A 14268-nucleotide genomic window follows, 5' to 3' on the forward strand; every position below is an offset into this window, starting at 1 on the left:
TTTTAAAACCACAGTAAAAACTACAGTTTAAGACCGAGCAAGTACAAGAAAGACCTAAAATGAAACAAATAAAATAAAATAAGATAAATTAAAATAAAATAAAATAAAATCTATTTATTTCATTTTCTGTCTGGGGTCCAAATTAAATGATCCAACTGACAAATATTCATATAGAAATAGGGCTTTCCTACATCTAATCAATTTCAGTGAATCTAAATAGACAAATTATGACATTTTTCAGCTATAGAAAAAAAAAGTAGAGTTTAAGACTGAGCAAGTACAATGGGGATGAACAAATAAGTTCAAATACAAAAATCATAGAAAGTAAGAAAGCCATAAAATAAAATAAAATAAAATAAAACATGGAAGCTAAATCTATTTCAGCATCTGTCTGTTGTCAGATTAAATGTTACAAGTGATAAATATTCACATTGAAGTAGGGCTTACGTTCAAGTAGAAAATATTTATATTATTGCAATATTTAAAAAAAAAATCATTATGAAACCGAATTTAATATTATGATAAGGCAAAATCAAATCATTATTAAAATGGTGCAACCATATGATGATTTTACAGTAGGACTGGGCAACATGGACAAAATCAAATATCACAGTATTTTTGACCACATACCTCAATATTGATATTTATTAATATTGTGATAATATTATAGGGATGACTATTGGTGCTCATATCCTGATATAAATATAATGTATTTGTATCTCCTAGCTTTATATCAAATGTTCAATTGTTTTTATTTTTGTTTTGCAAAATGTGCATTCATTAGAATCAGTTCTTACAAAAAACATTGCAGGGCAAAATATTCATTGTTTTAAAATGTATTTCTTTTTCTTCAGGTAGTATCGGAACACTGAGACATCTACACCCAATTCTCTTAAAAACTGTAGTGGTGTATTCCAGCAATATGTACCTTCATTTTACAAAAGACATGAGGGAACTCATCCTTTGTGAGAGATTTTAAAATGTATTGTTATATTTCTTGTCTAAAAAAGCACATTCTTCAATAGAAAATATGAACAGTCTACTACTTTTCCTTATTCATTATTTTTTCTGTTGCCTAAAGTTGTTTTGTGAAATGTTTCCCTTTTCTAAATGTTTCCCTCTGTTCTATCATTTTATTATACATTTTCTTTATTTTTATATTTTTCTCAATTTCACTATACCTGTACCGTGAACGCTCCATTGAGATGATTCATCGCATTAGTATTGTAATGTGAATGATTACATATGGAACAAATAAAGATATTGAATGTGAAATATAATGGCATAAGGCTTTGTGGTACCCTGCGTTACAAACACATCATACGTAATTTAGCTTAAGACACTTCATAGATTCCATCCTATAAAAATGTAGATTTAAAATTGATAGATACAAATTTTTGGCTGATTTAGAAATAATTTTGACATGGACATTTAGGGTGGGTGAAGAAATATCCATAATTTGTTTTATTTATAGCACAATAGAATAGATAAAATAATGTTATCTGTTGTTTACTTGCTATTGTACGTGGGACATATATGAACATTTCGGTAAATAGTCATTTGTTTCATTTTTATAATTATTTTAAATGTCATAGCGATAATAAATAACACAAACAGCTTAATTAAAACAAAAAAAAGAAAGCAGAATATTTTAGATCTAGATATGATTTGTCCATATATCTGTTTGGGAACAGGATTTGATTCATCTCATGCATGATATGAATCAAGGAAACTAAAAGAGGATGGAAACGTCACAAGCACATAGAACTACCTTTTCACTATGGAAACTAGTCTCGGCATCTAACAGGTTATCTAACAGGTGCTATATACGAGTTTTGATTGACTTATCGTTTGTTGAACGGCCGTGCTCGACTTGTACAGAAGTTACCTAGGTGACAGGAGAGTATGGAAGCTATCATAATCGAATTCGACCTGATCTGCCGTGTTCGGTAACAACTGTCGTAAAATGACGCAACCCTTATACCACTGGCCCTCCAGTGCGAGACAGGCGTGGATTTGCCAGAGAATTATTTGATAGATGAATTGTACTTTGTCATTTTCTTGCGTTTAACATATCTGACCTGACGCAGTAAGTCTGGACAAGCTTTGTCGCGAATTGAGGAACACGCTAACAGCGACCAACGAGGATGTTTAAAAAGTACGTTGCTGATTATTTCCATGTTGCAACGTTAGCTAACCACAGCTAGGTGGCTAATGCTAACTGATTAGCAGTCTCGTCTTCGAGTTTGTTTGTAGGCTGAATGTTCAGTGAATTAGACGAGCAGACGTGCGTTCTGACAGATGTGAGAACATCTGTTATTATAGTAGATCAAGTAGCTCGACAAGGAAAAAAACAAGATGTCAGTGCGATTTATAGATAATTCACGTTCCTGTAGAAGCCTAAACTGTCTGAAATACTAAAATCCAGGTTGTGTCATGTGGTGACAATTGGGAACATCCAGGCACATCTTACACTAGCTAATCATATTTTCACATTAAAATTACAATCACAAAGGTATCAACTGTGATTCTTAACTCAAATCTAAGTTAAGAGGTAAGAATCACAGTTGATACCTTTGTTGTGTACAAAGTTATTAAAACTTTACATTTAAGGGCGTTTTGAGATGAAGTTAAGAATGATGTTGTTAATAGGTAAAATTGGTTAAATTATATATGTAATTTATAAAGATTGTAATTCTCAGTATGTATGTGCGTATTGCCGGTATTGGTTTATATCAGCTTTATAAAGCCATATGGAACTAATCCAACATTATGTACTGCCCGTTTCTGCCACAATCATTGCGCTTCACTGCGCAATAAGTACTGTCTATTTGTGATATATTAAGGCATGCAATATATTATCATACCTGAGAAATTAAAGATAGAAAAATTTAATTAAACTTTGTTGTGAAAACATTCTTACCATATGGTGGACATGACACAAAAGATTTCTCTGGTTTTGGCTGCATTTGTACTTAAAAAAGTATTTAAAATGATGTAGAAGTCTGATTCCCATCTTCTCATAGCTGCATTCTAGGGCCTGACTGATAATGGCTAATACCTACCTTTTTTTTTTTTTTTTTTTTGGACAGTGATTCATCAAAAGTGCTTAACACTAAATTTCATTGTCCAAAATGACAATAACTATAAATATTTATAGCCTAAATAAAAACAAAAATACTGCAAAAAGTATGTTTATAGCATATGTGAATTACAAAAAAGAATCAACAATGCATAACAGACTACATATATACCGGTATAGACCAGTATAACTGTGATAGGCCAAAATTGGATGATATTGTTGATCAGTATAACAGTATAGTATATGGTATTCTGCTTAAAAGATCACATATACTCTCAGAAGTAAACGCAACACCTTTCTGGAGATTTGGAAGCCCTACTATTTTATCTATATGTACACCTTTCCAACGCCTATATCAGATTTGATAGAATAATGTTACCAGAATTGTTAAACCATTATATGCTTGAATAAGCAAGGGTTGTTTAAGGTGCCTCTCATTATTTTTTAACTTGTATTTACATATAATTTCATTTTCTTTCTTTTTCAACTATAATTTCACTACTACCTGCTACTTTTGAGTGAGGTCCTCTTTTAGTTTGTATGTTGGTAGGACAGGGAGGGGACTTGGAGCCACGTTTGTATGAGTTTATGTGTCTGTTCTGTGGATCTTGTTAAATCTAAAATATGAAAATAAATATTTTTTCAAAAAGAAAAAACATATTTAAAAGAACATTTTCTGTTTCCTGTTTCAGATTTGATGAGAAGGAAAATGTGTCCAACTGTATCCAGCTGAAAACATCTGTGATCAAAGGCATAAAAAATCAGCTGTTGGAACAGTTCCCTGACATCGAATCATGGCTCAATCACATAATGCCAAAAAAGGACCCTGTCAAAATAGTAAGATGGTATGACTTAATAATTTTTTCTCCAAGGTGTTTTCAGTATGGTGTATTTTCTCCTACAGTTTATAATTCTATAATTCATTCCACAGCCATGAACACATTGAAATCCTGACAGTGAATGGAGAGCTGCTCTTCTTCAGACAGAGAGAAGGACCATTCTACCCAACCCTCAGACTGCTGCATAAATGTGAGATCTTCTAATACCAACTGGGTGATGGTTGTGTTTGAATTTTCTCATCCTGACAAGAAATTTCCTTTTTCTTTTTCATAGATCCTTTCATTCTTCCACACCAGCAAGTAGACAAAGGAGCCATTAAATTTGTCTTAAGTGGAGCCAACATCATGTGCCCCGGGCTGACGTCACCAGGCGCTAAACTCTACCCAGCTGAAACTGACACAGTAGTCGTATCCTTCTATACATGATGGCGCACATGGAAGCTGTTCAATGTTAACAATATAAAATGTAGTGTATTGTAAAATTCAGGGCTCCTAGACATTTAATTTTAGTAACCTCCAGGCCTGGATATGTACGGAAAAAGAAAAGAGAGTGTGGAAAAATGTTTGTGTGTCCACACTATTGCCCCTGTTTTGTTTTCTAAAATATAAAATTCAGAATTCAGAAACAGTGCCTTTATGGCTGCGTTCATCATTGTTTTCATATATACAGTGAATATACAAGGCTGCACAGACACCATAAAAATTATTTACCTTTTTTCCAACTTTTTTTGCTGAAAATAATAAGCATGCCAGCACACATTACAGAAAATATTAATTAATTAATTAAAATAAAAAAAATATATAAAAGGCAGCAACACTCAATTAAAATTAATACATTAATATTAATAATGGGATGAGTAAGAAAATGATCAGGAAAAAGAAAGTGGAAAAGAAAAGTGAATGCAGAAAAAGGGGGAAAATGAATTTAAAGTTGATACAGGGAAAACTTCTGCTTTAACTTGTTGATACTTCAAGCAATAGTTCACCCAAAAATGACATGACATGATACTGCTTGTTTGGATTACCCAAACAACAATTATGGAGGTATTTTATGTTATTTTTTTCATAATTTTTTTTTTTGTTTTTATGTTCACCATTCACTTATATTGCTTGGGAGATTCTGCAACGCTGTTGAAACTAGTATTTTGTGGACTGAAAAACTAAAGTGAGTGAGGGTGGCCTATCCCTTTAAGGAGTACATTGATCAGGTGCCCACTACCTTCTGGTGATATTGTGTGAATTATTTAAGTTTTTTCAATTAATTTTTAATTCTTCTTTTTGAAAGAGACTTTTAAAAAAATCTGCAGACATGTCTGGCCATCTAGAAAATGTTTGAATTTTGAAATGGAAAATGTATAGGAACCCTGGAAATTTTCCACATTTTAAATCACTTACCTGCATGTTTGTCCTTAACAAGGGGATGCAGGCCATAATGGCAGAGGGAAAACAGCATGCACTTTGTGTTGGTGTTATGAAGATGTCTGCAGAAAACATGTAACTTGTTTTTTTGTTTTTGTTTTTTACATATTACAAAAGCAGAAAAGTCCTTTGTGTTGCTGTTCTCGTGATGTCTGATCTTTATCTGTCTGTGTTCAAACAGAGAAAAAGTCAACAAGGGAATTGGCATTGAGAATGTTCACTATCTGAATGACGGACTGTGGCACATGAAGACGTATAAATGACGACATCAACAACTGCAATGCCTGCTCCCACCCCCACCCCCAAGAAAGTGTGGAGGTCTCGACAATGAGGCTGAAGCTGTCAGTCAACTGTTTACACCTATGGACTTAGCTGTGTAACCTGTTGGAGGCTTTGAATCAATCGCCATTCTGCACAAATAAAAGAAAGAGCTTGCTTTAAACCTTAATCTCATTTGGTATTTTTCATTTGATTCAGTTGAAGATGCACACATTATTGTGTTGATTGGTTGTGTTGGTTTTAGAATTTAATTGATTGGTAGACATGACAAAATTGTAGTAGTAATTACTTCAGGGTAACCTTGATTATCTGGTTTTCATTTGGTGTGTACAGTTGGAGTAATGACGTAGCTCGCTTGCCTTTGTATCATTAAACAATACAGGATGTGGTTATATTTACATAGTGACTGAAGGCGTGGCAGGCTAACATAGGTGACCAACTTTTACACCTGTTATTCTGCTCCTCTCTGTAGTACGTAATGCTAAACACTGCGTGCTGACAGGTGACATTTTTTGCAAGGTACACCTTCCTAAAAAGACGCCATCTTGTACAACAAACCTGTGAGAAACGTTTATCAAGATCACAGTGTTCAGTTTTTGTTGAAACCATTTTATAGTAGGGTTGATTTAACTTGTCATTTGTGGTGCAGTTGAATTGTATTTTCTTATAGCTGTACTATGTGTTTCTAATATTTTGTCTACCTCACTTACATCAGTGAGGGTGGCTGGTCCCACATGTTCAGTATAGTCAATAACCTGAAATGATCTGACTACATATTTCAACTGTACAAGGGCATCAGTTAGTATGGAAGCCCAGTTCTGCAAATGTGATGAAAGGAAAAAGATTCTGTGAGTAATTACAGTCAGGAACCTTATTAAAATTAGTATGTCAAAACCATAACATAGGATCTAAGAATCAAATATCTTGAGACAAACTAATGAGAAACTCAATGACTGCATCTCAATGACTCTCAAAATAATAATATTGAGATAATGACTGTCTCTAAATAATGAGAAACTTTTTCAAAATGATTTAGTATCTTAAGATAATGAGGAACTATCAAAATAATGACTTATTTCAAGTTGATTCAGTATCTCAGAACGAGAAACCTTAAGGAATAATGACCTTGTATCTGAGAATAATGAGAAACTCAAAATGACTTAGTATCTCAAATGATGAAAATGAAAATGATCAAAATGATGAAAAAAATAATAATAACTTAGTATCTCAAAACAATGAGAAACTTTCTACAAATAATGACTTTGTATCTCAAGACAATTAGAAACTAAAAATGACTTATCTCAAGATGACTTAGTATCTCAAAATAATGATAAATGCTCTTAAAGTAGTAATTTTGAAATACTAAATCAATACTTTGAGATTCTAAGTAATTAATATGAGATATTAAGTCATTATTATGAAATATTATGTCAATATTTTGAGTTTTTTATAATGAAGGAAAAGAATTACAATACTTGATTATTTTCTTACCCAACAGCAGCAAAACATTGATACACATTATGTGTGATGATGCAACAACATGGTGGTCATGACTGTTCACAATAATTAAGACAGACTATGAAATGATGCAACAGAATACATTTGTAGTTCTTTATATAAGAAGTGTTCAACCTAACAAAACAGCCCTTTAACTCTACAAATATTTCCCTTTCACAAAAATTCTTCACAGTATAATTGACAAGGTACACACCGTTAACACCTCTATATAATTTTCACACTGACACACTTTTATCCTCATTCCAAGTCCTTGTTAGATCATTCAACACCACAAATCCCCATTAAGTTTAATCAGAAATTATTTTTTATTATCCAAAAGTTAGTCATCTGGTCACAACAAAGTGTTTTTAAAATGTCATTTTTTTGTGGGCGTGATAGAAGAAATATACTTCAGTCAACACTGAGGTTTATTATTTTCTATATTAATTTCAATTGCTGTGAAGGCCAATCTTTGTATATGGAGATAATTAAGAATAATGTGGCTTCATGTAGAGCTGGGCTGGTCCATGATATGATTATTGGTGTGTCCATAAAAACTTCTCAGAGATTAATCAAAAAAAAAAAAAAAAAAAGACTATTGTTCATAATGTGGTCAAGATAGACAAGCACTTTGAACAGTTAATTTCAGAAACTTACTCAGTTTCATACAATAGAATCATCTATTAAGTCTAACGCAGCTTTAAGACCACAGAAAGACAAACATTTAAGATGCACAACAACATTACAGTTAACAGAACAAAGTTCAATCTTCATTCAACAGGATGCAGCACACCCACCAACGTTGTTTCCCTAAACCAAAGGAATGGGATGGTGATTGTGCCAAGTGCAAAATGTACAAGATACGTAAAAGGCTTATTCCCCTCCCAGGATCCAGTTTTAGAAACAGCATAAGAAAACCATCTCCCCACAGTTAGGTTTGCCATCATAGAAGCAAAACATTTAAAAATACCACATCCAGCTTCAAGGAAAGAGTCTCTAGTCATTATCTGAACCTTCAGGAGGATGAAACACTAACGAGTCATGAAAGTCGTGGCCGTAAGGACGAAGTCTGTAAACTCCGAACATCATAACCTGCATTTGACTCGGTGACATCCCGTTGAATGTGATGGCCATGTCGGAGCAGCAGCCCTCCACTACATTGGTGGGGTTGTCCTTCATGCTGTCTGATATCAGGACGTTCACGCTCTTGCTGTTGAACAGGCCCTTTCCATGCTGATCTTCTCCATTCTCTGCGAAGACACCCGTATATTTGAGACACACAGCTAGTTGTTTGTCCTCACTCAGCTTCCACAGGGCACGTCCTCTTTCTGGGCATTTCTCTGCATCATCAAACACATGCACTAGCCTTTTCAGGGCTTCGTAGCTTAGCACAATACCACTATCGTACGCAACATACTCGAGCTCCCCTGACTTCATTGCGTTGCCCAGGTAGAAGGGCTCGCTGGGGTCCTTTGTTAGCACCAGGTATTTGAGGTTCTCGATGATGGCGAACGTGGTGGGTTGTGCCACAAAGAACCAGCGCATGTCTCCAGCATTTTCATAAGCATGTTTAAGAGCTTTACGTAATCTTGCCCAGTCATCTTTTTCATTTAGGTCTATTGCCTCGAGTGCTTTAGAAGACTCGGAGGTGTAAAATGCAGCCTTATCACAGTGTTTGCTCCACGTGTCAATGGCAGTGGCCCAAAACAAAAGGGTCTTGGGCTGGACCATGATGACGCAATAGACCCGGACTTGATTGCTCAACTCCTGCACCTGACTGTCAGAGAAGTGTGTCAGCTCATCTTTGCTTGGGGCCTTGACGTGATGATGATGGTGGTCATCTGTCCTGGACTCCGGACCGGGGCTGAAACTACCCAGGAGCGACAGCACCAAGCAGAAGAGGCCTCCCATGACCATTCCCTTCATGAAGGACCCGCCTTCAGACAACATGTTGGCAGCAGACACTGGACGAGAGTAAAAATGCTTTAATGTAACTGCTACAAAATGCTACTCAATATTATCCATTTAGAGCTGAAACAATTATTTGATTAATCAACTAGACAGATATTTTGATAATTGATTTGTTTTTAAATGACCAGTCTGTAGGATTTAGTGGCTTCTAGCTGTGAGTTTTGCAGAGTGCCAGCATGTCGTATCACTTTCCCTTTCCTAGTGCGTAACAGAAGCTATGATGGCTGTGAAACTCGCAAAAGGACACATCTAGAGCCAGTGTTTGATGTGTCCTTTTTGGGCTACTGTAGAAACATGGTGGTAAAACATTGTGGACTCCATTGCACCCTCTGTAGATATAAACGGTTCATTGTAAGGTAACCAAAACACAAGAATTCTTATCTTCAGATGATTGTACACTAATGAAAACATAGTTATGAATATTATATTCCATCTCTTCTTTCTCCCAATAAATCCCTGTAAATCAGACAGACTGGAGCTGGATGTTTAAGTCATTTTTCAAGCAATAATAGCAAAGGTGACTTATTTCGAGCTTATCAGTTGTGATTATTTACTGTTTTGCTGTCATGCATGACACTAGCAACATTAACTTGTTAGCAACATCAATAATACAAATTAGTACAATGTAAAAAGGAGCCTATACTATACATAGCTGGATTAATACTGCCGTGCCATGGAATGTTCTATTCAGGCTCGTCTTCCAGCTCTCACTTTTCCAGTTCAGGGAGATTAACCCTGACAGACAATTAATTCAATTTAAATGGTTTGATCTTATCTGTCAAAGTTTTTTTTATTATTATAGTTGATATATGTCAGCTATAATTGAATTATTATAATAAAAAATACTAATATCAATTTCCCATATTGGGAGATAATTTATTTGCCCTGATATTTATCATGCATCTCTAACTGAAATCATTACACATCATTTCATCTTCTCATGGGCATCAATCAGAAATGACTGCAAACAAAAAGTAATAAAATATATCATATTACTCTTCTTTCAGTATCTTCACTGGCACCAGCCTACCTCTTTGTTACACAATTAATTTTTAACAATTTACTTATTACCTTTAAGAGGTCCCCCTCAATATTTAGAAAACGTGCACTTGTCCTCCCCAGTAACAACATGAATGTAGCAGAGGATTTTTATATTCACGGACCACTTGCCTGATAGTCTTACATTACATTGCATTACATTGCATTACAGTCCATTATATTTTGAATTGTCACCTCTGTTTTTGTGTTTTCTTTCTCATAATATAGACATTGCCACTATAAATTGAGGCACAAATTGTTGCATTTAAAAAATTCAGGAAATGAAGTGCTGGGGTTTGTACAAAGCAAGCACATGTGACAGCGTGTGACACATTTTACCTGTATCGAAAAAATAAAATGATCACCTGCTGTTTGGACATTGCATTTGGCCATATTGCGATTTCGAGAATATTTAATTAACAGAAACGCTAAACAGTCCTTAAACTTGGATCATGACATCAGTCTCAGCTTGAGATGTTGCAGTTTTTAATGCCTGTGTCTAAATAGATGAAATGCCACTCATTATTATCCTACTTGTGGAGGAGGGAAGAAATTAAGGATAGAACAGCTGGTAACGCTGAGGTCGGAGTTGACCGTTTCCGTGAAACATTACGGACATCTGTGTGTTTAAACTATTAACCTCCTGTTTACGTCGACATTATAATAGCAGGTCTAACCCGCTAGCATTATTGTTAGCTAACGCCTCAACATTCTACCATAGAGTTTAACTAGGTGAAGTCACCAGCTGCTAGCAACTGTTACCCAACTGTTAGCTTCCTATCTTCATAAGCTTACACGGCTAACTCGACGGACTTGTTAGCAACATATATAAAACAAAACAGTACAATGTATATAAGAGCCTATACTGTACCTAGCCGGATTAATGCTGCCGTGCCACGCAAAGTTCCTGCTGTCGTTTGTCTTCCAGCTCTCACTCTTCCAGTTTAGGGAGACTGATCGTGTCTGACAGGACAGGCAATTAGTGAGCAAAGTCAGCAAGGTACGTGCATAGTTTACTGTTAAACATTCAACAACGGCGACTTCCGCCTTCTGTGGTCACGTGACTCGGCTGCGGTTCTCCCAAGAGTACCCGACTGCAGAGAAGATGGCGGACAAGGGCGCCGCCATAGCTCTACTCCATACCGGAAGTCACAACTGGAAGTTGGTCTTCTTTCGTGTATATTATTCGCCATTCGCCGCTCCATACTGCATAATTTAATAGTTAATTGACTCTAAGTCTTTTCACGACTTTATACAGTATGTAATACTTAGATGTTAGTACATATCACACATATCATTCACGCTAGAACTGAAAAATCACATTAGCATGGTTAATTGTAATTAATGTTAAGTGTAAAAAAGGACTGTATTGCCCAGATATTATGCACGATCTTTTTTTAACCTTTATTAGCGAATTTACAAAACAAATTGGCATAGTACAGTGTGGTAAATAATTAATTAATTAATTAATAATTTTATTTAATTTAGTCTTTCTCCTGCTGTCTAGAATTAAAGAGGGAGAGCTTGCTTGCTCTTGTTACAGAGCACGTCTTTCTGACATATTTCTGCTTTTAATCAGTCCCAGTTGAGAGCAGGTACTGTGATTGGTTTCCTTCTGTGAGGAACACAGCATGTGACCAATTGCATTTTAGAAAAGAAAAACAGCAACAGCTGACTTCAAAGCTGTGCTTAGTCGAAAAGTAACAAGTAACAACAACCGTCCTAGAAAATAAGTTTCCAAGAAAACAAATACTCAAGTAAAGTACAGATACTCAAAAATGTACTTAAGTACAGTACTCAAGTAAATGTACTTCGTTACTGTCCACCACTGTTAAATTGTGACGACAGATGTGTATTTTGATGATTCTGAGATATTCTTTCTGATTCCGATTGGTTTGAATGGACTGGTTCCACAGCAGACATGCAGACTTGTCAGACCAGAAAAACACAGGTGGACTCAGTAACAGTAATGAAGGCTCAGTTCCATTAAATGTCCCAGTAACAGTGACAGCGAACCAGTTTGCACAATAGCAGGACTTCCGTGATGTGGAATGCAGCAATCATTAATATAATTCTGTGAGTTTTTTCTGGTGCGACATGTCAAAATGTCTGCTGTGCAGCTAGTCTATTGGTCAAATAATTGGCTAATCAATACACAGATAACTAATCTAGTAATCATATATTCATAATTGATTCATTCATTTCAGAAAACATGGCAAAAATTCACTGGAACCTCCTCAAACTTGATGTTTAATTTCTGTTCTAATTTCAATTCAAACTTGTATTATGTTCCTCAAAAAAGTGTCCACAGGCCTACCTGTCCAAGTGGATTTAAACAATTCATAATAAAATCAGATAAAACATACCTGATGTAACCATTGGACTAAACTACGTTACAGCAAGTAGATAAAGCTGCTCCTCCTTGGCCAGCCAAAATTCTTCTGTAGACATTATTTCATTATTATTAACAGTTTAATAATGTAACAATACACTAGTCAGCCAGGGGGCACAAGCAAGCAAGTATATTTTGCTAATACTTTTACTTACATGGGATTTGAATGCAGGATTGACAACATTAAAGTTTTCCCATGACCACAATGAACATATCAGCGAAATAGGTATGTAATTTTAACAGTTGTAGTTATAGTTATAGTTTCTTTCCTTTTCTGTATTTGTCTAATGTGTCTGTGTGGCTGAAATCACTGCTTGACCTTAAAAGCAAACTCTGCTGTGCTTTTATATCTTCTGCTCAACAGCCAAATGCATCAAGTGTTGTTTTCAACAGCAGGACATGGAGACAAGCTTATAAATCACCTGATGCCACGTACCCTCATTTCAAGAGCATTAGAGACCTTTCAGTTTGACAGAAAGCCCTGCGGCACAAAGTCTCCACTTTGAACAACCGGAAAGTGTTGTTTGATTATATTTTAAGAAACAGTTGCATTTCAAGCCTTTCAGTGTTTCAAGAAGTTTTTAATTAATTGTTAAAACCCACACTGTAATAGTCAGATATTGTTATCTGTATAGTCTCTTTTTCTTAATTGTATAGAAGTAGCAGTGATTCAAGCTCATATAGGCTTTTTATCAGGTAAAGAGGAATTTTGCACACAAAAGATCTGCGTTAAGAAAAAAACGCCTTTCTTCAGGCCGTCAGGACCATCTGACCTCTATATCCTTGTCCTTGTTTGACCCTTGTCTTTAGTTAATCCTTTGCACTGCCCTTCAGTGCATTGCACTTGTTCTCCTTTTTGGTGGTATCAAGAGTAATGTGTTAGTTATGGGCTGCTTTTAAACACTGTGTCACTTTATGATTGATATGACTTGAGAAAGGTCTCTGTGACTGAAACATCAACATTTTTGCACCCCAGTCCTGGTCAATAATGACTGCACCGAATGTGTTACAAAAGTACAGAACCTGGAGGCCAGCTATACAAGCAATTACTCAGTTAACAAATTATTGATTGATTATTAAATTAATGGCCAACTATTTTGATAATCGATGACTTGCTTTGAGTATTTTTTTTTTTTTTTTTTCAAATTGAATATCTTTGAGTTGTGGACAAAACAACTCATTTGAGGATGTCATCCTGGACTTCAGGAAATATTGATCAACATTTTTCAACATTTTCTGACATTTTAAAACTAACAATATATCAAGTGATTAATTACTAAGTAATCAACTATGAAAAAAAGGGTGGAATGACTCTCCCTATTTTTCTTCACTATTATTTGGCCTGTAGCATATAAAAGATAATTTTTTTGGGTCAATCAGTTGATTTGATTTCAGACCCATTTGGGTGCAGGTAGAGAAATCCTATAGTCAATTCTCTCTTAGAGCTATCATTTGAATTGGAAGTCCATTACCTCCAACCCCACTGTTAATCATGCGATAAAAATCTGGTTCCAATTTAGGAAACATTTTGGACTACAGAAAGCATTGATGTTGAGCCATATTATTTCTAATCTTGCCTTAACTCTTTCTTCCTTTCTTTTGAACATCTCAGGCAGCAATTCAACCTTTCCATGACACACTTCTTCCGGTACGTTCAGATAGGAAATTTACAGAGTGCTTGGGAGCAGGAACTGGACGCATGCTTCACTGATGTAGAATGGGACAGAATACTCTCCATGTGCTAGACTTGA

At 35.3% G+C, this 14268-nt stretch overlaps 2 protein-coding genes across 2 annotated transcripts; one reads left to right on the forward strand and one right to left on the reverse strand.

Moving 5' to 3' along the window:
• Positions 1-1967: 1967 nt before the first annotated feature.
• On the forward strand, positions 1968-5788 carry mcts1 (MCTS1 re-initiation and release factor). The gene is made up of 6 exons (XM_084719499.1): positions 1968-2158; positions 3775-3927; positions 4014-4111; positions 4196-4329; positions 5348-5415; positions 5522-5788. The coding sequence occupies exons 1-6, from the start codon at positions 2148-2150 to the stop codon at positions 5601-5603; spliced, it is 546 nt and encodes a 181-aa protein (XP_084575625.1). The 5' UTR covers positions 1968-2147; the 3' UTR covers positions 5604-5788.
• A 1428-nt stretch (positions 5789-7216) lies between these two features.
• Positions 7217-11158, reverse strand: c1galt1c1 (C1GALT1-specific chaperone 1). The gene is made up of 2 exons (XM_084719498.1): positions 10997-11158; positions 7217-9080 (listed from the first exon to the last, which is right to left on the reverse strand). Exon 2 carries the CDS (start codon positions 9064-9066, stop codon positions 8113-8115), a length of 954 nt encoding a protein of 317 aa, XP_084575624.1. The 5' UTR covers positions 9067-9080; positions 10997-11158; the 3' UTR covers positions 7217-8112.
• Between the last annotated feature and the right edge of the window lie 3110 nt (positions 11159-14268).

This window comes from Lutjanus erythropterus, chromosome 5 (genome assembly GCF_056507025.1).
Source record: "Lutjanus erythropterus isolate fLutEry1 chromosome 5, fLutEry1.hap2, whole genome shotgun sequence".
NCBI lineage: Eukaryota > Metazoa > Chordata > Actinopteri > Lutjaniformes > Lutjanidae > Lutjanus > Lutjanus erythropterus.

What these genes read in the sequence shown, in the direction of transcription:
- mcts1 (XM_084719499.1), top strand. An exon ending in CCTGTCAAAATAGTAAGATG is followed by an intron (nt 3,928 to 4,013) that starts GTATGACTTAAT and finishes TTCATTCCACAG; the next exon opens with CCATGAACACATTGAAATCC. An exon ending in CTGAAACTGACACAGTAGTC is followed by an intron (nt 4,330 to 5,347) that starts GTATCCTTCTAT and finishes AAGGGGATGCAG; the next exon opens with GCCATAATGGCAGAGGGAAA.
- c1galt1c1 (XM_084719498.1), bottom strand. Translation starts at nt 9,066, where the DNA reads ATGTTGTCTGAAGGCGGGTCCTTCATGAAGGGAATGGTCATGGGAGGC.